Below are 23,216 nucleotides of genomic sequence, written 5' to 3'. Positions count from 1 at the left end.
ATTGTGGTATAATCAAAGATAGCACATTTAAAGACGTGGTAGCACCTAGTGAAAGTACATCATAATTCACACAATTTTTAATGAACACAAGTGAATTGAGCTACCGGACCCTATCCCTATAGCTCCTGCGCATGCCAACAATCTGTTCCTGTTGCCTAACTAATGAGTGGAATGAGATGGGAAGGTGATGTGGCATCTGTAGAGGTCGTCGTGACCTCTACCCGAAAACAAGCAAATCCGTCAGTAATGGGATACTCCTAGGCCCCGGCACCGGAACGGGAAGGAAGAAATAGACAGCACACAGAAATAACGCCATTCGTTCTTTGCCACGAAGTCCACCCTCGAAACTGTCCTACTAAGGTAGTGCTCTTAGCCGAACGCATTGCGAGGCATCTCACTATTGCTTACTTCTTCGATGCTGGCTTGTGGTTTTCTGAGAGGTATTCTTCATCCGATGCATCGAGGATGTCGTACTCCTCATCGGTCATAAAACCCTCGTCAGATTCCGCCCACTCCTCATCTTCATCACAATCCTCAAAGTCTTCCTCTTCCTCCTGCACCGATTGTGCGAGCGTCTCCGTCTCCGTCTCCATTTCTCTCTCTGATCGAGCAATCTCATGCATGCTAGCAGATGGTGATTCATGCTCCAACTTGGGAATGATCATCTGGCTCTTGGCCAAATCAGGAGCAGATGAACTGCTAGCCTCCTCTTGCTTGGGGAGAGGCTGCGCCTCTACGACCTTCGGGAGTGCCTGGACAGTTACATCACACCACAGTTTGTGGCCGAATTTGACACCGTCAGGGGTGGTTAATCGCCAGTAAGAAATCACCTTTCCCTCTCGGTCGGGAGTGCGCATCAAGACGGTGAACGGGAACTCCTGGCCGGGGCTAAGTGCGTTGTAGCAAATAGTCGACTCCGAAGCCGAAACCAGCTCGTGAATACCAGCCGGGTGAGCGGGATCGACAGCTCCCATGTAGTCACCGCCAACAAACTTGACCGAGCACCCAGCTGGCCAAGCATCTGTGCCCTCATTTCGGAGAACCCAGACCTGCTCGAAAGTGTGGTTAGGAGGCAGGATAGTTCCATCAGGAACTCTGTCGTGCTGGAAGACAGCAACTAGGTCAGGCGTAGTTGATTGCTTCTCTACAAGAGTTGCTACCTCTGGGTCTACCACTTCTTCCTTCACTTCTACTTCGGCTTCCTCTTTCTCCTCCGACTTAGGGAGCTGCTGCTCGGTAGGTTGCACATCGACTACGGTCTGCACAGGCGTGGCAGCAATGCTCTCGTGAATGGAGGCATCCGTTGCTGTAGCTCGAGTAGTGCGATCGCCCATCGCGGGCATGCGCTGGCCATTCTCGTGCTCACCAGTGGTGGTGACGCTAACGTGACGCACCGGCGTTTTGAACTTGATCAGAGGATGCGTCTTATTATGCGTGTTGGAAGGGCTAGCCTCGCAGTTGGAGCAGAAATCAGTATCATTGCAGACGGCACACTTATATCGTACGCCAACAATGTACTTGGACGGGCTTCCGCGGGTAGCTGCACATAATGGACCGTCACAGCAGATGCCGAGGTGGGTGGTACGAGATACGGATTGCATGGCCCGGTCAGTCAAGGGCTCGTAGATGGCTACGAAACGATGGTTTGCGTGGATGAAGCCAGCATTCTGGACACATTCCGAGCAGTAGTCCCAATCAGGACAGTCGAGGCACTTGTGTCGAATGCCGCGAACATATTTGTCGCAACCGTCGCAGATGGCGTTGTGAGTGGTATTTCGGCCGGGGGGCAGACGCGAAGACACACTGTGTTCGAAGACTGTACCTTTCACGACAGGGACGAAACCATGCCCGGGGTGGTGACCATGCTTATTCTTGGCAAAGCAATTCTTGCAGAGGTCGTAATCATCGCATGTCGTGCAGTGAAGGAAATCCTCTCCAGGGAAATCCTGAACACAACAGTTGCAGGTCCGATCATTGAAAGACGCATTCCAGGCTGGAGACAAGTGCGCACTTTCGGCGGGCCTAATAGGTAACTTAAGCGAAGGAGCAGTAATCCTACCAGATTGGGGTCGAGGAATCTTAGGGGCGACGTGGGTGCTGCTGTAATTGATCCGGCCATCCTGAATGGTTCGCTTGATAAGCCAGTGTCCATCACCATAACACGTTATGCCCTGGTTGACGCAGTCTTGGCAAAGGTCAAAGTCGCCATCGTCACAGGTAGAACAGTGGAAATGAGCGTCAGGAACAGCTCGGTCACAGCTGTTGCAGAATACGGCGAACGGACGCTTAGGGCAACTGGGAGAAGCCGTGGTTTCTTCCATTCTAGGTTCCTCCACCTTTGCCTCTTCCGGTTGCGCTTCCTTTGCCTCGGTGCTGCGGTAATAACTCTCTGGAGATCCTTGTTCCGCTGTATGTTCTCTCGAGGCAGAGAGTCTCTGCTGAAGCGATTGAAGAAAATGAATAGCTTCGTTTGTGGTAATCTGAGGGGAGAAGTGGCATCGACTGGTATCGTCCGGGCTCGTTTGCGTTCCCTCGCTAGACTCAATGGCACCCAGGGGCTCGGCGGTAACTGCAGGCGCGGGTTTGATTAGGTCGACGAATTCATTGCCCTCTTCGTCTCGTCTAACATGAAGACTGGGCATGTCATGTTTACGCCATAGCTCAACGAAGTCGGGCAGATTCGAGTGGATGTCTGACACAGAAATGGAATCGAGGACTTCGGTGGCAAAATCAACGCGAGTCTCGGCTAAGACGTCACATGCCAGAACTGGTGAAGGTTCCTGGGCGGCAGGCTCAACATGGACAACCTCCTTAGGTTCAATCTCGGGCTCGTCTTCAATAGTGACGGGCTTAGGTGCCTTGACCTCTTCAGGTTCGCGTGCAGGTTCGGCATCCTGCTCAACTTCCGGCTCTAGCACAGCCTCAACCTCAGCCATGGGAACGCATTCGGGCAGTTGAGTGGTAACTCGCAGCTTTAACTTTTGCTTGGCTTTGGCGGCACGGTAAAGTTGCTTGTAGGCAGAGATATTGGTTGGGTGTAGGAGAACAAATGAGCCGGCCGAGTCTGAGTAGCGCTCAAATGCGGCTGTAGTTTCCGCAGGAATATGCAAAGAACTTCGAAGCTATAGATCAGGTGTTAGTGGATGATTAGTTTGGATCGGGATAGAAGGATAAACGATAGACGTGAAGAGGTTAGATAGGAGTAACTAACCTTGCCCTCCAATGTAGATACCACAAGCTCACGAAGAGGGAGCTTGAATCGACGGGTTACGCCATCGAAGTTAACCTTGAGAGTAATCAAGGTCTCCGGGGTCGCGGTTGATGACGAAGCCATCTTGACCGGAAGGCTAATGGGGGAATAGAGCTTGTTAGTTGACCAACTTAAAGTTTCGTCGATTTATTGATGGAAGAAAGGAAGAAGGGATAAAGCAAGCGTCGGGTGTCCGTCAAATAATGACGAGGCAATATACGCCCTGCGAATAACTTTATAGTGGGAGGTGGTGCAAACGGTGGCACCTAGGCAGACGGACAGGGGACGAATTGAATAATACATAAAAGAATGGAAGAGCACTGGGCAGACAAGCAGGGAAGGGTATTACATACATATGTACCCGGAGGCAATCAGATTACTAAGTGTCAGGTGGACAATGTCGCTTATCAGAAGTGGTGTTTGTGGTACTGTACTTCCTAGATTTAGGCGGTCAGCTTCTAGAGCCGTATCGTGGCCTCAATCAAGAGGCGAACAAAGGCGCAGCCGACGAAGAATATAGGTGTAGAAAAGGTGTACAAGAGGTGTTAACAATAAATATTGATAACCCCGAGACGAAGGTAAGATTGTGGTGATGAAAAAAGGATGGAAAGATGGATGGAAGACGACACAGGAAAAAATGAGAAGGTCGTTTGAAGGTTGTAAGGAAATGACGGAATTAATGTGTTTGGTGAGGAGAATAAGAAACCTTAGGGGAAGAAGGTGGTCCGAGGCAGACACCGCCGATCTGGTCAGTGCCAGGTGCTCAGGAGTCAGGAGGGGAAGGTGTTTCGATAATGCCTGTGCTGTCCAGCTATTGCCGTAGGGGGGCCGTTCAGGTGAATAGGTAGGTAGATAGGTAGAGATGTTACCAGGTGCAGGTTTATTAACTTACATGTACGTTAGACGCGTGCAGGAAGTAAAGTTCGATCACTCCGTTAGACAGGTGCTAGTCTAGTGTACGGGCGACGAAGTAAAAAAGAACAGACCGTTAGTATCAATTGTGGGATGCGGAATGTAACTTCACGTCGGTGTATTGATGAAGTTGAGTTGGGAAGTTGGTTAATCAGGAGTTAAAAGACGAAGGACGGATGAGAAGCGGCAATTGGCACCTGCCTAGGTATAATGTATATAGGTGCTGCAGGCAGATAAGTTACTCGCAATCAAGGTAGCAGGGATACGCTAGGTACATATGTACATATGTACGTATATACTTCGTACTTGTTAAGGTAAATAAATGCACACCATTGGCGTATAAGAAGGCGAGGTTAAATGGGTGGATACATGGTCCGAGCTTTCACTAGGTACCTTGTGCTGTTAGTGCTATCAGAGCTGCTAGTCAAAGGCAGTAGCGGGGCAGTGGAGGCGACAAATAAGGCGGGTTAACGAGCAACAAACCCAGCTTCGATGACGGATTGCTTAAAGGGAAAGCGGGGAGGGGACGAGTGAGGCTGTTTCCTGAAATGCGGTACTTGTATACATAGGTGGTTACTTCCAAGCAATTCCCGGGTCTACGCTACAAACAAGCTTGGATCACCTAACTGCCGCATTAAAATGGTCCACGTATGCCTTTACACGGTGCATGTCCTCACATTCGCATACTGTATGAACTTTAGCCGATAATGGTTCAGATAAAACCTATACAAATCTATTTCCTGATATTACTTCTGTAATCGACACTGTATTTCAAGAGATTTATAGAACATAGTACCTACCTAATTATATAAATATTAAATCGGATACATTAAAGGTCTAACTAATGGCTTCAGTTACATTGCATACTACTTACATAGTATAGCTCTCTTTACATGTATCTGTATGATCATCAATGGAATAGACGCCGAGGCAAAGTGAGGATTTGACACTTGTCAGGGGGTCCGGGGGAGGGATTGTAGGTATGATACATTGCTACATTACGACCGCTACGTGCCTGCCTTACGAGGCTCACATTTACACTTTGATACCCTTGAAATCTTCAATATCAACTGATGACGATGACGTACCTAGTCGCGTAGATCTCGGCTTATACCTTTACATACCTAGTAGTTGCGGCGTATCCGACTTTCCTCATATGTGATATGCGATCTCTATCACATACATATCTGACCGAGGTATGCCAGTATCCATGAATGTAGATCGGAATAGGAAACTACCAACTACCCTAATTGGACATCTTCTCTCCGACTATACGGAGCTAAGCCTGGATGCGGCTTCATCCACTTCAAGTCTCCGAATCAATCCTCGGGAGATATATACCACGGACCTGCACGGGGTTAACAGTTCACGGAGCGGAGGAAAGGTAATACGCCAAGTAATCTTCTATTTGCTTTTTACGAACCATAGCCACTACTATCGTCTAGCTTTCACTAGGCACGTCCGAACTATTCATGTCTTGCATCATGCCTAGGAAACCATGACGCGGCTTGTTGTCTAAAAGAACGCCTCTCTAGTATGACTATCCTATGACCACCAGGGTAACAGTCGCACAGTTCATAAATCAATAGCTGTCCAAGGCCGTATTAGGACGCTGGGCTTTATGTGAGAACCATTGCCTATTACACCACCTGCTATCATCGATAGAGTCGCGGCTGACTAGTAATAAGACAAAAGTTGGCAAGCACATCAGCAATGATGCAATTAAATGGTTATTGATAACTTTGAATATCAAAATACGCAAAAATCAAGTCACGGAATATCCAACAAGTCAGATGTAAACTCAGGTTCGTTTGTACTGCTTACTACCTAAGTATGTGCCTACATCATCGGGTTGGATATTCACAAAAGAGTATGAATATGGTTTCCCTGCTTGTCGCTTTGAGACTCATCCTCGAATATACGAACCTCTTCGGCTTTTAGCGATTAACGTCAACTTCCCTTTTCGCCATGTCCGAGACCTTCGTAGGCTCCGATCCGAATCGGCCCGGAGCTTGTCCATCTTCGTCACCCCGGTGAGCTGCCGAGTCTTTAAATCTTCAATGTTGCATTGCAAACATGTAGTTTCAAGTGAAACATATCAAATGGTAACATCCCCAGCAAATGCGTCGAAGTTGCATGCCATGTTTGAAGTAGGTAATACTCTAAACGATCGATTGCTTTACTTGAAATTAATCATGAGCCTTGGCGATCCTGGGAAAGATAGTAGAACGCTTGTTATGGAGGAAAATACATAATGGTTTTCTATTCGTCACTTCACCTATGCCGGCCATATACCTATCAACATGCCATATTACCAAAGGTGGTTGTCTTGGACAGCCGAGGGAATATACCTAGGTACATTTGTTACAAAGGCATTCCCCTTTTGAAGTTTCGCTTCGCAACCTCACTACCTAAACAGGTGATTATCTTCTCCATGTCTTCAACACCTTATACGATTCTCATTCATAACATTGCGTAATATTTATTAACACTTTTCTGTCGCCAATCACTAAAGATTATCTAGTTCTTAAAGAAGCTTGATCCAAGTTGCATTTGACTTTAATACAAGTATTACAGGGGCATGCCTGACGAGAACTTGATGTCCTATCGCTTTAAGACACGGTAGGAGGCAGGTAAGTATTAAAAAACCTATTTGCAGTCTAATGAGCGCAAAGCTCACTTGCAGTATAGGTTAACAATGTTTACTTTGCAACAAGTTTCAGCCAGTTAAAATATTAGACCAATAGAAGAATTTACCGCGATATCCACTGCCAGTTCATGGTTCACGTTCTATTGATTGTTTTCCGTTGGCGTGGCCGTCGTCTCTGGCCAAACTGGACCCAACCAGCAGTAGCCACAACTAAATCTCACCTGAGTTAGTACCTGTCAGCCAACTATGCTTTAAGCAGTTACTCGAGAGTTGAGGTTTTATTTTGTTCCCTATTGTTGTTTATGGCTCCAACTAGTATAAGTATAATATTAGGCGAGTACTTACCTAGGTGGTATGGGTATAAGAAGGACGAAATGAATTGGAAGAGGAACACGTATATGGGAGCACGTCATTCCATCAGTATCTTGATAGTATCAAGACACTATGAACGCACTGCGTAAAATGGGAGCTGCCATAAATAGACGAGTCTGTGTGTTGCCGCTACTCGTAACCATCTCTGCCTTAGTAAATGATACACCTATCGGCTTTAAAGAAGTGTTCGGAAGAATCGCGCTTGCGCTAAACTTGAGCGAACGCTGTTATAGGCCACAACATACGTGCTTCTAAGACCGGCATTGGATCTTGTATGCAGTAAAAAGGGCAAGATCAACGTTGGCGGACCGCGGATTTGCACAAGACTCCATAATGCTTGACACGCCTTACGAGATGGCCCATTGGCTATTCCTTCAATTGGTAGAAATCGACGAGCGTGAGAGGTAAACAGACACCGCGAGCTGGCCCTCCGTCGGTATATGTATCAGGGAGCTGCGATAGAGATTGTACGTAAATTTGAACACTTAACACTAAATACCGAGATAGCTTAACAAATATGACGGTCGATACCACTGTCTACCGTAGTGAGGTATGACAGCAGGTTGGCGATACCGGAGGTCACCATAAGAGAGAACGGTAGAACAGGCCGCTGGTACGCTGGGTAGACGTGCTATACCTAGCTTATTAATGGATTTCCTTTCCGTAGCCGATAACATTTTAACAGCTTGGCAGCACTAAATCTCGATGTTTTTATACATACCTAGGTACGAAACAGACGAGACCAGGTGGCTTCCAAGTGCTAGTTATGAGAGGATGGAGATTTCTCGAAGAATCCACTCTGTCACAGTCCAAGGTGGACAGGGATCATACAGGCAATGATTCATGCCGTCGATACGTGTAAAGACTGGTTGGTCGAGAGTGGTGAGTGCTAGGTAAAGATTGGATTGTGCTGTACATTACAGTTGTACTCGGATGATTTGGACGTGATTCTGCATTACAGAGGGGCCTCGGCGAGTGATGGCGCACGGATGGATGAATACATGATAGGTAGGTATCTATACACATACCTAAGAAAGGTCTCCGTTATGCTGGCCAAAGCTGTTTGTTTACGGAATGAGGACTTTTTTCTCAAAGACCAGAATTCTTGCCCGCGGACTAGTGGTGGCACAGATACGGCGCTGTATAATAGGTACGCCTTTCGGCACATACCTACATACCACTGCAAGGTATGCGTTGCTAGATATTGTACAGTGTACGGTGTGCTGAGTACGTAGGGATTTGAATTATAGACCGATGACCAGATTTGAAGAGTAGATAAAACAAAATACTATACGATGCATGTACGCAAGTATAAAAGAACGCATAGCAGAAATATGAATAAACATGAATTACTTGAATAAATGATCGTAAAACTTAGGTAATGATCAGATTAGAACGAAAGAGTAGAAAAGTTATGACAAATAGTAGTAGGTATTGAGCACTTAAGTATTAAGCGTTCAACGTTGTCATTATTATTGAACAAAATGGCATTAGACATTGGCAGATTGTTCTGACCGAGAAAAACATTAAAAGTGAAAACTCGTTGATAAGAGGTGCAGCTTCGTACTTGTACGTTCGGAGGTCAAGTCGAGCAGAACTTCCAGCGCATCTGACTGCCTAAGAGCAAGTCCAGAGGTCTAGAAGTCTAGACGTCCAGCCCAAAGAACATTGGATCGCAGTTACGCTCATTGGTTCATTTGTCCCGCTCATAGAAAGACAGGGAATTCTCGCACGGACCATAATGACCAACACCGTTGAACGCAGCATCAGAAGGTTTTAATGCCTGGAGGTGCCTTCTCGAAAAACCGATCTGGACTTGACTGTCTGGACTTGTCTCCGCACTGCGGTTTTTGGCTGCAACGCTACATACTTGCTACCTACCTGGTACTTACAACATTGAAGTTACCACTTACCACTGGGCACTTACCACTGATTCACTGGCAACAGCAACCTTAGCTTACATAGTAGGTGCTTACCGTCTGGTACCGCACAGTACTGTACATCCCGTATATCCATACATCCCCATGGAAGATGGATATCCACTAATCCACTAACCTACATACCTAACCTACCTTCAACCTTACACCAAACCGAAGCAGGCCTACCTAATCCTGACCTCGAACTTCCAAATATTAAACCCTTTTGGCTTGGCTTCTACATCTATCCAACAAAAAGCCCTCCTCGTCACTACATCACCTAAAAGAAAAAAAACACCAAAAATATCTCCTCCGCAGTGCCTGTGAATATCTTTCACCGGCCCGGAGGCTTTTCTATAAAAGTTCTTGCTCTAAGATTGTTTTCCTTCCTTGCCGTCTTTTCCTCTTCCCTGTCCCGCTTGTCTAAACCCGGCTCGACGAGAAAAGAGAGAGAGTGTGTGAGAGAGAGAACTTCTATCGTTTTGGGGGAAAGAGAAAAAAAAAGGGATCGATCCTAGGAAAATAGGCATACTGGCTTCTTAATTGATTTCTCTGACCTGCTTTCCTTTCTTTTCTGCACCGCAGGCGGTTATTTCGCCTTTAGGTTTTTATTTCTTAAGGAAGCCCATCGTCCGATATCACGCCCGCCAATCCGAACGACGTATGATATCCATATCCACCAAGACGTCCACGTCTCCCACGTCGTGCCCGAGCACTCGTCAACAGCTCTACTAGGAAGCCTCTCGTTCATCGTCTACCGTCTACCGTCCATCTCCATCGTTCAACCAAACCCCGTCCTCGGCTTCGAAGCCCCGAACCCGCCATTTGCCTGTGATAGCGCACCCTTGAACAGTAATCCGTTTTCAACATGGTAGCCGCAGTCCGACGAAGAAAAATGATCGGCCACCGCCGTCGGGTAGAAGACGAAGGTGAGGATGATGGAGGTCTCGACCAGCTCGATATCGATGACGACTCTTTGACCGATGGGTCTATGGCTTCCGAAGACCCCGATCCAGCCGACGACAGCGATACTAGTAACGTTGATGAGGCCTCACCGACCACACCTGCTGCCCCGAAATTGACTAGTCAGGTAGCCAATGGTAACGGCAATGTGAAAAGAGCACAATCCAAGTCTTCCGGCAGCCCGCCCAGCAAAAATCCTAGGAAGTCCACTCAAAACGCTGTGTCTGACACCGCATTTATGCTGAATAACCTGAGCATCTCGAGCGGAGCTACCCCAGTCCAAGTCTTGAATTTTGACGAATCTACCGAGCCTCCATCCAGATCATCGGCCCCTATAGTGGTCAGCTCCAATTCCGCCACCACAAATACTGAACACCCGCAAGAAGCACTTGTTGATCGACGACGAAAGGAACATGAAGAGTATAGGCGCAAGCGAGACGAGGATCCGTCTTTTGTTCCCAATCGGGGTGCATTCTTCATGCATGATCACAGGCACGCCGGTCCGTCTGCCAACGGCTTTCGTCCTTTCGGTAGGGGCCCCCGAGGGAGAGGCCGTGGCGGCATCGGCGGCCCCTATGCTCCTATCAAGTATGTTACTAAAGACCAGCAACAATGTGTCACCCCTTTTACTAACCTACATAGTCATCAAATGCATAGTCAAGCCGATCCCACGACCAATGGTCCATGGGCCCATGATATGCACGAAGTAGTTGCACAGCCCATACACGTTCGACAACCGCGGCCCTCGTTTACCGATGACGGTCCACCAAACGGCGACGGTTTCATTCCTACCTGTCCACCAAGCTCCACGCCGATCAACCGGACGATGGCAACGGACAAGCACGTTGGGAATGTACAGATCAGGGTCTTTTTCCCAGGAGTCAAGGAGCCCATTGTCTTTTCAGGCATACAAGTACGACAATATACAAAATTGCCAGACCACCGACCACCATTGAGACGAGATAAACCAGTTCGCATCTCCTTGCCCGATTTCCCTCCTCGGTACATTTTCCCAGCTACCGACAGGTCGTTTATATTTATTCCTAGAGCTATGCGTCCGAACCAGAGATTACGGGGAAAGCCAAGGTCTGGCCTCGGGTCTATTGGAGGTTTCTCCAGAAGAACTAGTGTCTTCGGTGGAAGTGTATATGCAGGTAGTGCGTACACTCCAAGCATTGCCCTCAGCCGGCGCTCTTCTATTGCTCCTGATTTAGGTAGGGACTATCTCGTGTCTCCGACTGGTTCTACCATGTCGAGGCCGCCTTTACCTTACGATCCTTCTCGGCCCGTTGTTAGGCTTCCCCCACAAGCTCGAACGGAGCAACAGCTTCCCGCTGTCGACGGTGCACCAGGCGAGGGCCCGGGTGGCGTTGGGCACCCTAATATCAATGACACCACAATGCAAATGCAGCATCCTGTCCAGAAGCCGATCTTCCAAGAGAACCGACCAGTGCCTCTTCCAATGCACCAACCCCGGCCTCAGAAGACGGTCTCGGTAGCCGGCATCGAATCGCCTGAGATGCACCAAAACCCGTCTCAGCCGTACCAGCAAGCGTTCCATCAGCAAGTCCCTGTTCAGGTGTCGACTAGTCTGGGCCAAGAATCGCATGTTCGTCATCCCTCGTATCCGTCTCAGCATTCAACCGGCACGCCTCTCTCTCAAATCCCAGAGCGTGCTATTCATGCTGCACCTTTTCAGCCGAATCAATTTCCTCAGCAGAATTATTACCAGCCGTACCAGATGATGCAACCGCAGCAGGGCTACTACTATCCTTCAGGCCCTTACCCTGGCTCGCTACCCCCATCAGGCGCCGCACCGAACTTCATACAGGGGACTCAACAACAAGGCCAGCCCCAGGGCGAGACTCCTACTAGCCAGCCAAATGGTCAAGGTAATCCCAGTTCTAATTTGGTTGCTCAAGAAGTCAATGGCATGGTCTATTACTACGATGCGTCTCAGCTACCACCTATGGCGACATACCCCTACCCGGCACCTCAGGGTTACCCGATGCCCGGTGGCGTGGTCGGTATGAATGGTATGGTCACCCCGACTCCAGACGGCTATTACTACCCCCCATCAGGGCCCGGCGTTGTCTATTATCCGCAGTAATCTATTTCCATGTGGGCTGTTGACGTTTTGGCTTTAAATCATCTAACTAGAGATGGCGGGATACTCGGGCATGCGCATTCCACGTCAACGAGATTGGGCATATTCGGTATCGTCGTTTAGGGCATCGGTCTGGCTACGAGTCTTGGGGCTCTCCTTTTGCTTCACCCCTTGGATTACCACTGGCAATGTACAAGAATATCCATTATCCTCATTCCTACGGTACTATAGCAATTTTACGAGAGCTTTTCCCACCTGAAACCGGTCTCGGACTTGGTTTTACGGACAGGAGGCGTCTTCTCCCCACTTCATCCGTCTGAACTGGTTTTTCTTTTGATTCGATTCTTCCAGCTATGGCTCTTATTGTGTTTTTTCCTTCTTCTTCCGATGACTTCTGGGAGGGCCCCATACCGCATAGGCGTTCGGCGGAGTTTATGCTTTCCTCTACATTTGCTTTTCTTTCCGCATGATAAGCGAGCTATTGGCCTTCTCGGGAAGACCCAGCAACGAGCACGGTCGGGGTCTTCCTCACACGGAGCAAACTGCAGAGGTTATCAGAAGGGACTAAAGTGGGAGGTAGTTGGGGATTATCACGAACGCATCAGGCCGAGCTGAAAAAGGGGGAGCTTAGTTCACACACACACACCGCATGAGCGAGGACCGAAGACAAGAGAGTGGCTAGGTACCGCGGGTTCAGTCGCGGACGTAGGAAACCTAAATTATTTACCACCCAAAACCCCTTCCCCGATCCTTTTTTCTCTCTGCCGTCTTCCTTCTCTATTGATATGTGACGCTGGTATATACGTAACTGACTTGTCAAGCTATGGTCTGATATATATATGCGTGTTTCTCAATATTATGCTGATTGTCTGGTATGCCGTTCGCAGTGAATTCAAATGCCCGCCCCAAAAAGTAGAATCCTCACCCAATCATCTACTTCGCCTGGTACCAGCTTGGGTGCGTACGTAAAAATATATCTCGTCTAGTAAGCTTAATCATGGATATTTTCAGGTAAGACCTGGGTGGTCATCACGATTCCCAGTTTTTGCAAGTCGTCTTAAATGATATGGTAATGCCAAGTTCGGTGCGAAGCAATTTTCAAGAGGGTCGATAAGAAAGATAGGGGTAAAACTAGGTATAGAAATTCCATTCTATCTAGGTGAGCTAGGGATTGAAGTACAACAGCACCGTTGTTTAGGTTGTTTAGGTAGGCGCAATACAGAGCGAGAGTAGACAATCTTGGGCCAACGAAGTCGCCGCCAACAGAAAAACAAAGCTCAACAACCCGAAGCGAGAGACGATGTTCATAGGAACCTGCTTTACTTTCGGTCTTCAACGGACTTCTACTGTGGGGTCATTGACGACCGCATATCGTTGTAGACGCCGAATGCCCTCCAATTTGCTAAAGCCGACACTTTCCCGCCAGCTAACATGACTTTAGACGATATACTCATCCGTAGCATGGTCGTTCTCCGCCCCATTGTTGCCAGGGCTATCAGGGGGCGGCTCGAGGCTCTGCGTTGGTTGAATCTTTGGCACCAGGCCCAAACGCCTGTTGCCCTGATCCCAGACCTGCGAGGTGATATGTTAGGACAACAAGACATGGAACAAGGAAAGGCAAAAATGATATCAAAAGGGACACAGGCATAGGACTTACGACGTAGACGCTCTTCAAAAATGTGTCACCAAGGATATCGAAAGGCATCATGCCACGACTCTGTACACCTCCGTACCAGTTCTTCTTGTCGTCCGTAAGGGCGAAGGCTAAGTCTTCCTTCTGGATCACGTATTCCTGGTCACCAACAGCTACCTTGAATTCTGGTAGGTCATCTGCTTTCACGGTAGTTGGGAAGATGTATCCTTGATTGAGCCAGTCGTAGGTCGCCCCTGGAATTTGATCGTACAACTTCTCAACTACTTTATCCGACATAAGTGCTAGCGTGGTGCCGGTGTCAGCAATGGCAGTGTTGCCACTCAGTTTGACTTTCTCCCCATTGATGGAGCACGATTCGGATGAGAAGGACCAGAAGCCCTCCTTGTTGTCAACTTGTGTCCATTGAAGATCCTGTCCGGACTTCTTCACAAGATCCTGGTCAATGAAACCAAATGTATAGAACGACTCGGCATCCTTGTCACGCGAGCTATAGAAGGCCGAGGTAAAGAGTTCGGCTTCCTTGGGGATGTCATCCTGTTTAATCATGTTCTCAACAGGAGTAGCTTGTGGGTCAGCTTCACCAGAATCTGTGACCGTGTTGATCTTTCCCCAAGCAAGACCAAGAAGACCATCGCTTGTGCCCTGAGAAAATTGTCGTGATAACTTGGCAGCACACTCGATTGTCTGCTTCTTGATAGCCAATTTCCCCAGAATCAGTGTATCGCTTCCACAATCACCCGAAGCAGTCGAGCCGTCCCCGTACTGGATCTTCCATTTCTTTCCGGTCATCTTCTCGAAAGTCTTGGACTTCTTGGGGTCGAAAGCGTTATGGTCTGAGTGAGCAGTCTTGCCCTCGAGAGTCGATCGAACCTAGTACAAGTATTAGATTAAAAGAATGAGATAAATTTGGAGATTCAACGGACCCATGTGTCAGCGGAACCGGTATCAAAATCGAGTAGTAATTTCTGAACGGGTTCGCCGATTCCAACCTCACAGATATACATGGAGTCGTTTTGCTGATCTTCGGCAGTAACCTCTGCGGTCTGTCCATCATCACCAGGATCATCCTTCTTGACAAGTGTTCGCTCTGTGTGGACAACGCCTCCAAGTGCCGCGTGGAGTTCCTGGGGGAGCAGACCATGCGATCTAACCTTGTCGACATGGAGATATGGGCCAGGTTTAGTAGGGTCAAAACGGTAACGATTCATTGAATGGACATAGGACTTGGTGCCATGACGTTGGTAGTTCTGGTTATGGATGACCTTGATCTTGGTGAGACCTAGGTCTGCCTTGAACTTGCCCTGGGCAGCATACAACATGGTTGCAGTGATCTTAGGGTGGATCGAACGAGTGAGTTTCTATTGGAATTATGACTAACAGCTGGTGACTTGTGCGGAATGGAAACGATAACGATGCCTGATGCTAGATATATCGAGGATAGAGGATAGGGGATAGGGGATAGGGGATATAGAAAATATGTTGGTACACCTAGATATTGGATAATGATGGAGGTTTAGGGAGAAAAGAAAAACATGAGACCGGAGAGAGAGAAATGTAGGACTTTATATGGCTTGCTCTTGCTATCCTAATGGAAAGAGGGCTGAAAATATGAAGAGAAGGAGTTTCAAACTTTCACCATTACAGGGGGGGAGTCATTCCTGCCTTGGCTTGGAGCAGACGCACAAAAAGGGGTTCGGATAGACTCGGATATTGAGACTTCCTGATTCGTGATATCTGCTATGAGCGACTTTGACGAGGAAGGAATATCTTGAGTTACCTATACCTAGTCATAACATGTATATCTAAGCAAGTGACGGTGAAAACATTGAACGTCACGAGAACCTAATTTGATACGGTCTGTTTCGGCTCCTTTGTGGCAAGAGCGGTTTCCTACCTAGGTACCTATGTTTAAAACTGTCAAGGGAAACTGCTCTCATGTATGACAGTAGATCAAGTTCTCTTCAAACTTACACTATGGGATTTCGTATATTATTCTATAATAAAAACTTCTACATACACATTGTATATGTCGATACTGCTTCATTATAGACTTCTTGGAGAACTCTTTGATATCTGCCCGTTATTGGACTCCTCAACTAAGTATCTTGGTGATTTTTGAAGATCGAATTATTTCTAGGCTATTCGGAGTCGGTGTGCTTGTGCTTGTGCTTGAGGTACGTAGAACTTGCCTCTCCGGAATGATGCGTTTTGTCTTGCGCCAACGGGAGGCTGAGAGTCAGATACACAAGAAGACAACGGTAACTGGTAGATCTATAAGTAGCATGTGAAAATGTGATATCTGCATAAGCTGATATTGGTTTTGTCTAGGCGGCCTCAATGACTGTTTCGTTGATGTCTTATTGTAATATAAACCTCTTGTTTTTTGCGTCCTGTTTCTATATGTAGCTATTCAATCTGTATGTCTATGCGAAAACAGCTCATCGGGTCTGCATATGTACAACATAGCTGATTCCTGCGCATGTACCATGTTTTAATAGGACTAGACCATGTCGGCCTTGTGCTTATTGGATCTCTGGACTCGTCTGCTATGTAACCGCCCGATAGACAGACATAAGCATCGATGCTCAGCGTAATCTCACTTTTCCACAAATGAAGCCACGAAGACCGTTACTTATCCAGCATTCTTCACCGTCTACCAGTGAATCAGCAAGGACAGCTTCCTCGGCTACAAGATCCCTGTTTCGGTTAGCACTAATCACTCACACCCCGAAGAAGGGTTATAAATCGATACCTCTCCAGGGCCCATCTTCTAGTAGTTCCGTCGTTCCCACCGCTTCCTTGAACGGTGTCGAACTTCTTTGGAACAGGAGGAGTGACCCATTTCCCGTTTCTCCAGAAATAGGGGGTACTAATGGTGCCCTCCATGATAAACCCATCGTCGTTGACAAGAAGCACCTCCTTATTATCGCCCGGGTTTACTTGAGCTCGCTTCCTTGCATCGTTATACATATCTCTGATGGTAGTTTTATAATGAGTAAATTCGGACTTTGTTGTCATTTTACTATCAAGAAAGATGTCGTAAACGGTATCTTTGATTGGAACTTTGCTTTCCGTAGCTAATGCTGAAGACTCAAAGTCAGAATACTTGCTCGGCAGGTATCCAGGGTGTAAGTTATTCAAGTGTGTCCCCGGGAGCGAGGATGTTTCATAACCTAAGGTTCCATCCCGAGCTAGAGTGATCATTAATCGATGGGGTCCATTGACCAGATCGGCAGCAGCGCTCTGGAGGAATCTTTCGAAGTTTTCTAAACCCTCTTCCCCAGAAATAATGGCTACAGCAGCCACCCAGTCCCAGTGAATAGCTGCTCTTAGCATGCGGTCTCGATGTAAGTCGAGCATATAGAAGGGCGAAGACTTTGAATTCCATCCAATATTCGTAAACCCGAGACTAGGAACTTTCAAGAGTTCCGGGTCATATCGGATGGATGTAAATATACGAAAATCGGCCATTGTCTCTAAACACCCTGGATATGGCCTTGGTTATTATGGTTAGTTATTTACCTAGTACCTAGGTCCTAGGTATTCATCTTTAGTGAATGTCATCTTGAGGTAAGGGTGTAGGTATTGAAGGATATGAGAACTCCAAATATTCGGAACATTGAATGGTGGGGGTTATTCTTATCCTTATCTTCTATCAGATCGGTCAGGGTGGGGATGACAAATGCGGTACGTACACGTACCTGCTATGTACATCCATATTGATGTACATAAACACGATGTACCAGGGTAGCAGGGACTGATGACGAGAGGATGTGGGCCAACAGGGTCTTAAGCTTCGATAGAACAGCGCACATTAATGTGGGACAAGAGGCTAGGATAGAAGAAAAAGTGTACTTGGGTACATAGCTAAGTAAACTTTTTTTTGCGCCGTGCAGACTATTTTCGATGGATTATATCGATTTGATCGATTTTTGGTAAAGCTTCCTGCAACAACATCATCAAGCCCTCAACTCGAAAATCCACTTACGATCTCGCGACCTCGACTCGCCCCCTATTGTCGCATACTACCTTGACCCACGTAATTGTCGATATCATCTCCCTATTATTTCATTATGTCTCGTGCTTCTGCAGCTCCGCCGCCGACGCCTCCATTAGCCCGACCCGTTGCCATCCCGGTCGAATCTTCTATCTGGAGTCGCTTCACCAATTGGGCATCCGAGAACAAAGCACTTGTTTATACTATCGCCGGTGTAGCTGTTGTTGTCACAAGTGCTGGTGTGGTTTATTATCTGAATGACGCTGTTAGTTATCCGCCTTCGACCTCGTATCCCCCGCCGCCTGGTAGCTTACATTTATCTACGAGTAGAAACCCAAAGTCGCAGCGCAACCTAAGCTCAGCAAGAAGGAGAGGAGGAAAAGGAAAGAAGCAGAACGTCAGGCAGAACCCACACAATCACCTACCACTTCGGGTGAACAATCGAAAGCTCCCACCGTAGAGGCCGCCGACGAATTACCAGAGATCAACGAAACCACTGTTGCCACCTTCACTGACGAACAGCGCCGGGACTATGCCTTGCAACTCAAGAACTCCGGCAACAAGGCCTATGGCAGCAAAGATTATAACCGAGCTATTGACCTCTACTCGAAGGCTATTCTTTGCAAGCCAGACTCCATCTTCTATTCCAACAGGGCTGCATGTTACAATGCTTTAAGTGTTTGGGATAAGGTCGTCGAGGACACCACCGCCGCTATCAGCCTCGACCCCACTTACGTAAAGGCATTAAACCGAAGAGCCAATGCCTACGAACATCTATCCCAATTCAGTGAATCGCTCCTCGATTACACTGCTAGCTGCATTATCGACGAGTTCAAGACCGATTCTAGCACCAATGCTGTTGAGCGATTGCTTAAGAAGGTCGCCGAACAGAAGGCTGAGGATATCATCAAGTCCAAAGACCCTAACAAGCTGCCAAGTCCGACCTTTGTTTCCAACTATATCCAGAGTTTCCGCTCGAAATCCCGACCTGAGGGTCTAGAAGATGATGTTGAACTATCGGAATCAACTGGTCTAGGCCAACTGCAAATCGGGCTTAAGGCGATGGAAAAGAAAACCCACGAAGGTTATGAAGAGGCTGCGAACGCATTTGAGAAAGCTCTAGAGTACGATGACTTGGGCGAGCACGAGGCGCTCGCTTATAACTTGAGAGGTACCTTCAGAAACTTGCGTGGGTCGCAAGAACAAGCTCTACGAGACATGGACAAGAGTATCGAGCTCGATCCGACCTACACCCAGAGCTACGTTAAACGGGCAAGCATGCATCTAGAAATGGGTAAGTAATTGAAGCCTGGTGATTCGGAAGAGCCGGAAATCCATTTAAACTGACACGCTGTTGGTAGGCGATCGGAATAGCGCTGCTGCGGACCTAGAGCAAGCTTTGAGCCAGAATGACACTGATCCGGACATTTTCTACCACCGTGCCCAATTGCACTTTATCCATGGCGAATTCCAAGACGCTGCGAAGGATTACCAGAAGTCGATCGATCTCGACCCATCATTCATCTTTTCGCACATCCAACTAGGCGTGACGCAATACAAGATGGGCTCTGTAGCGTCCTCGATGGCAACGTTCCGTCGGTGTGTCAAGAACTTTGACAGCGTCCCTGACGTGTACAATTACTACGGAGAACTACTATTGGATCAATCTAAGTACGAAGAAGCGATCCAGAAGTTCGACACTGCCATGGAGATGGAAAAGCAGACCAAGCCCATGGCGATGAACGTGTTACCCCTAATCAACAAGGCGCTAGCACTCTTCCAACAAACGATGGAATTCAGTGAAGCTGAGAAACTATGCGAGAAGGCGCTGATTAGTAAGGACACGCCCCCAAATATGGATGTGTCGAATTTAAATGCTAATAATTTACAGTCGATCCGGAATGTGACATTGCCGTAGCCACGATGGCGCAACTGCTTCTCCAACAGGGCAAGATCACCGAGGCGCTCCAGTACTTCGAGCGCGCAGCCGAGCTTGCCAGGACGCCCGGGGAGATCGTCAATGCGCTTTCGTACGCAGAAGCCACAAGGACGCAGATCCAAGTCCAAGAAAAATACCCCCAACTTGCTGCCAAGCTTCAAGGAATGGGCGCGGGAGCTGGCGGGATGGGCGCCACATTCGCGGGTGCTCGCTAAAAACTTGGTCCTACACACAACACAGTCATTGATAACTACTTACCTACCTATCTACCTAGGTACTTGACTTTTTCAGACAGGAAAACAGGGCGACTCCACTCATCTCAAGGCGACTGCGCGAGGCTTAATTATTCGGGGTAGGGTATGTTTCGGGTTCGCACGAAAATTGACGAAAGTGGCCGAGGGTCTATAGGTCCGAACGACGATACGATGCGCTGGTAATGATGTCGTCCTATTCACTGTACCTGTACCTAGTATTGTACATAATTAATACCTCCCTCTCGTTGTCGGTTGAAAGCTGGACGCATCGGGGGATGTTGCGGCCGCGCTTTAACGCATTCACGTCATGACTAGTGGACCAGTAAAAAAAGGGGGATGGACGTTTATAGCTATCGTTATGGATACTACACGAGTGGCAGGCTTATGTGTTTAGAGAATACATTTGCAGTATCTTGATAGCTTGACCTATCGTGTCCGCACTCAAGTGACATGTCTTTTACATTTCCGTACAGTATATGTCTCGGGGTTAAAGACGGCATGATACGAGAAGATCATGATTCGTCGACAGTAAAAGAAATGTCAATAGCTAACCTAGGTATTTCTAGTATATGGTGGAAGACTATAAACGAAACACCTCGTAAGCTAAACCATCTGCTCTGGTCCTGTATATGTATATATATTCAATAGGTAAACCTAAGGAGGTAGGTAGGTAACCGTACTTCAAGAGACAGCTCCTCATTAAACCGGATGTCCGAAGAAGAAAAGCAGGAGAAAAAAATGAACATCGAAAATTTCTAACTAAAAAAGTCCTGACGTACATATAAACAAGCCACATCGGAATATCGGAAATAAAGAGCACCAGCGACCATAAAAAAACCAACGAAAAATGTAAGAAACCAATTTAACAAAATATGCCCCGTGCTAAATCTTCATATCGGCTATGCCTAGGTAGCTAGGTACTACTACTAGGTACCTAGATAGGCTTGTGTTTTTCTAAATATGTATTGTACCTAGGTAGGTACCTAGATACCTAAACTTCACTTTACTTGGATCTTAGCGATCCCATCGACCTCGACGCCGTGGCTTGACCGGGAATCTAAATCCGACTCGGCCGTAGACCCGGCCGAGGAGGCGGCGGATCCCGCGGACGAGCTCGTGTTGTATTCGTCGGCGGTGAACACGCTAACTGGTGTCTCTGCGCCCGAGCCGGACCGGGAGACCCTCTTTCCGTTGCTGCGACCCTCCGATTCCCCGGTCTTGTTGATCTTGGTGATGACGTCGGACAGCGTGTCGCCCAGCTGCTCGACGTTGTCGGCGTCGCGGGGGACCAGGTGGCCTAGGCCGTGGTCGTACAGCTGCGCCGTGTCCTGGTTGCACGAGTTGTACAGCGCGACGGAAGAGTACACGAGAGGGTCGTTGGACCCGAATACGTGGAAGGTAGGGATGTTGATCGAGATCCCGTGCTCATCCGCTAGCTTGGCGACGAAGCCGTCACCTTCGGAGACCAGGGGTGGTGAGCCGGCGAAAAATATGGCGAACTATAGGGGTAGACGCGAGCTCGTCAGTTTCTTTGCTCAGGTTTCTAACAACATAATGGATTGGGATGTTTCGAGTAAATGAAAGCAAAGATTTAATTAAGGGGGAAAATACCTTGATACGTCTTGGAACCCCTTTTTCTTCCCATCTCCTATTCTCCTCCGCGCAGATCGACGCAGCCATCATGGCGCCTTCCGAATAGCCTATCAAGCCGTCAATCTCTGGATCCTCATCAATAGTCTTGAATAAGCGGTCCAGCGCCTCGCGGAAGGTCTGCCATCTGAAACCCAAGGGCTCATCGTTTTTGCTGAACAGCCGTAATGTGTCCTCCGGGCTGAGACCACGTGGGATATGCCTGACTCTGCGGATAGCCGCGAAGGCATCGCCCTCAGAAGAGTCGATAAACCGGTATAGCGGCCGCGACCCGAAATAATTCTCCCACCCAAGCGGCGGCTCGACCTCGTGCTCTCCTTGACTGAATGCGAATGTCGCCAAACCCCTATCCTCCATGTGCTTGGAGAAGGGACCAAGCTGGACGCCGAAGTTCTAGGCTCTACCGTCAGCGCCTGTATAGATTCCCTAAGAGGGGTCAGTGACCTACCTTGGCACTCCCGTAGGCGCCGGGTAAGCAGAGGAATCTCATTGTAGGCGAGGGGATCCGAAAGATGTGATTTTCCGTTCTCCTTTAAGCTCTTCTCCTACTTATTATATTGGTTTTATGAGAGAAGTGGAAAAATAAGATGTATTGCAAGCATGAAAAGAAGACAACGTGCCCTCTAGCGACTGTTCTTGTATTAGGTTAGGTTTTCGTGTGCCTTAGGTAAAGCTACTCCCTGCACAAGTCCGGATACCGTACAGCCAGTAGCAGCTATACATCTACACTCGAAGGGGTGTCATAGTCGGTAATTTGCTAAAGCTATAGGCTAGATGATGACTCAGAGATTTACCTTGCGGACCAGCATTCGAGCTAGGGCTATGTTAAGGAAAGTTAACTGAGGTAATCCCTGAAAATTCACATGAAGGGATGGCAACTTGAAGCAATGCCAACTGAGATTGTCATCCCTGAAGGAAATTCCCGTAGAGCGATGGGTATGTGAAGAAACGTTAAACAAGATCATCCCTGAGAGCCCACGATTTAATATCCCTGTTACCCTACACCACTGATAGATAATTGATGTAAGCCGAGTGGAAGGGTGCCTTGGACGACGGAAGAAATCTTGAAAACGTTTTCTCCATGTGTTCGTCTCTGAGAGGTTCCTATCCCAGTACAACAAACCTCGGGGATGCAGCTAGGAGAAGCACGTTGCGGTCTCAACAAACCGGTGTACTGTTCTTGCGATAACGAAGCCGATGACAACTTACATGCCTACCGACCCACGGACTTCCGATACTCTTTACCTACATATCTTGTACGAGCCATTACGTAGCATAGTCACATCAGACTAGGTTTACGATGTACCGCACCGACCGAACCTGAACCTTGCAAATCTGCAATTCTGTATACCGAGACAGTGTCTTGTGAGTGCGCCTTGGCAAATGTAGAGTTAGCCCAGTCACGTACTTAGGGGGGGTTTCCCGGGACGTATTCACTCACTTACTAAGAATTAAGATGACGTGAAGGGAAAATGTGTCGTACCTACCAGCAAGGAACTGGGATAGATGTCAATACGCCTTGTAAAGAGCCGGAAGATAAGTGATTTGCCTT

The 23,216-nt window shown here is 47.9% G+C and overlaps 6 protein-coding genes across 6 annotated transcripts; 2 read left to right on the top strand and 4 right to left on the bottom strand.

Moving 5' to 3' along the window:
• Nucleotides 1–9: 9 nt before the first annotated feature.
• GGS22DRAFT_161621 (uncharacterized protein) lies at nucleotides 10–3,551 on the bottom strand. Its single transcript, XM_047961113.1, has 2 exons — nucleotides 3,212–3,551; nucleotides 10–3,122 (listed from the first exon to the last, which is right to left on the bottom strand). The coding sequence occupies exons 1-2, from the start codon at nucleotides 3,332–3,334 to the stop codon at nucleotides 405–407; spliced, it is 2,841 nt and encodes a 946-aa protein (XP_047819518.1). The 5' UTR covers nucleotides 3,335–3,551; the 3' UTR covers nucleotides 10–404.
• Nucleotides 3,552–9,799: 6,248 nt separating this feature from the next.
• On the top strand, nucleotides 9,800–12,365 carry GGS22DRAFT_132541 (CASC3/Barentsz eIF4AIII binding-domain-containing protein). Its single transcript, XM_047958504.1, has 2 exons — nucleotides 9,800–10,651; nucleotides 10,706–12,365. The coding sequence occupies exons 1-2, from the start codon at nucleotides 9,969–9,971 to the stop codon at nucleotides 12,171–12,173; spliced, it is 2,151 nt and encodes a 716-aa protein (XP_047819517.1). The 5' UTR covers nucleotides 9,800–9,968; the 3' UTR covers nucleotides 12,174–12,365.
• Nucleotides 12,366–13,607: 1,242 nt separating this feature from the next.
• GGS22DRAFT_187965 (acid protease) lies at nucleotides 13,608–15,143 on the bottom strand (the record flags this gene model as incomplete). The annotated part of the gene is made up of 3 exons (XM_047964666.1): nucleotides 13,608–13,742; nucleotides 13,828–14,694; nucleotides 14,748–15,143. The coding sequence occupies 3 exons, from the start codon at nucleotides 15,141–15,143 to the stop codon at nucleotides 13,608–13,610; spliced, it is 1,398 nt and encodes a 465-aa protein (XP_047819516.1).
• Nucleotides 15,144–16,123: 980 nt separating this feature from the next.
• Nucleotides 16,124–17,407, bottom strand: GGS22DRAFT_161609 (aminotransferase). The gene is made up of 2 exons (XM_047961112.1): nucleotides 16,577–17,407; nucleotides 16,124–16,521 (listed from the first exon to the last, which is right to left on the bottom strand). Exons 1-2 carry the CDS (start codon nucleotides 17,293–17,295, stop codon nucleotides 16,410–16,412), a joined length of 831 nt encoding a protein of 276 aa, XP_047819515.1. The 5' UTR covers nucleotides 17,296–17,407; the 3' UTR covers nucleotides 16,124–16,409.
• Nucleotides 17,408–17,751: 344 nt separating this feature from the next.
• Nucleotides 17,752–20,434, top strand: GGS22DRAFT_161608 (mitochondrial outer membrane 72K protein). The gene is made up of 4 exons (XM_047961111.1): nucleotides 17,752–18,086; nucleotides 18,152–19,115; nucleotides 19,183–19,656; nucleotides 19,713–20,434. Exons 1-4 carry the CDS (start codon nucleotides 17,898–17,900, stop codon nucleotides 19,973–19,975), a joined length of 1,890 nt encoding a protein of 629 aa, XP_047819514.1. The 5' UTR covers nucleotides 17,752–17,897; the 3' UTR covers nucleotides 19,976–20,434.
• Nucleotides 20,435–20,479: 45 nt separating this feature from the next.
• Nucleotides 20,480–22,641, bottom strand: GGS22DRAFT_161607 (serine hydrolase-domain-containing protein). Its single transcript, XM_047961110.1, has 3 exons — nucleotides 22,113–22,641; nucleotides 21,626–22,057; nucleotides 20,480–21,513 (listed from the first exon to the last, which is right to left on the bottom strand). Exons 1-3 carry the CDS (start codon nucleotides 22,152–22,154, stop codon nucleotides 21,013–21,015), a joined length of 975 nt encoding a protein of 324 aa, XP_047819513.1. The 5' UTR covers nucleotides 22,155–22,641; the 3' UTR covers nucleotides 20,480–21,012.
• Between the last annotated feature and the right edge of the window lie 575 nt (nucleotides 22,642–23,216).

The sequence above is a fragment of the Annulohypoxylon maeteangense genome, assembly GCF_022496945.1.
Source record: "Annulohypoxylon maeteangense strain CBS 123835 unplaced genomic scaffold GGS22scaffold_7, whole genome shotgun sequence".
Taxonomy (NCBI): Eukaryota; Fungi; Ascomycota; class Sordariomycetes; order Xylariales; family Hypoxylaceae; genus Annulohypoxylon; species Annulohypoxylon maeteangense.
This window is presented reverse-complemented; position numbering and strand designations above follow the sequence as displayed.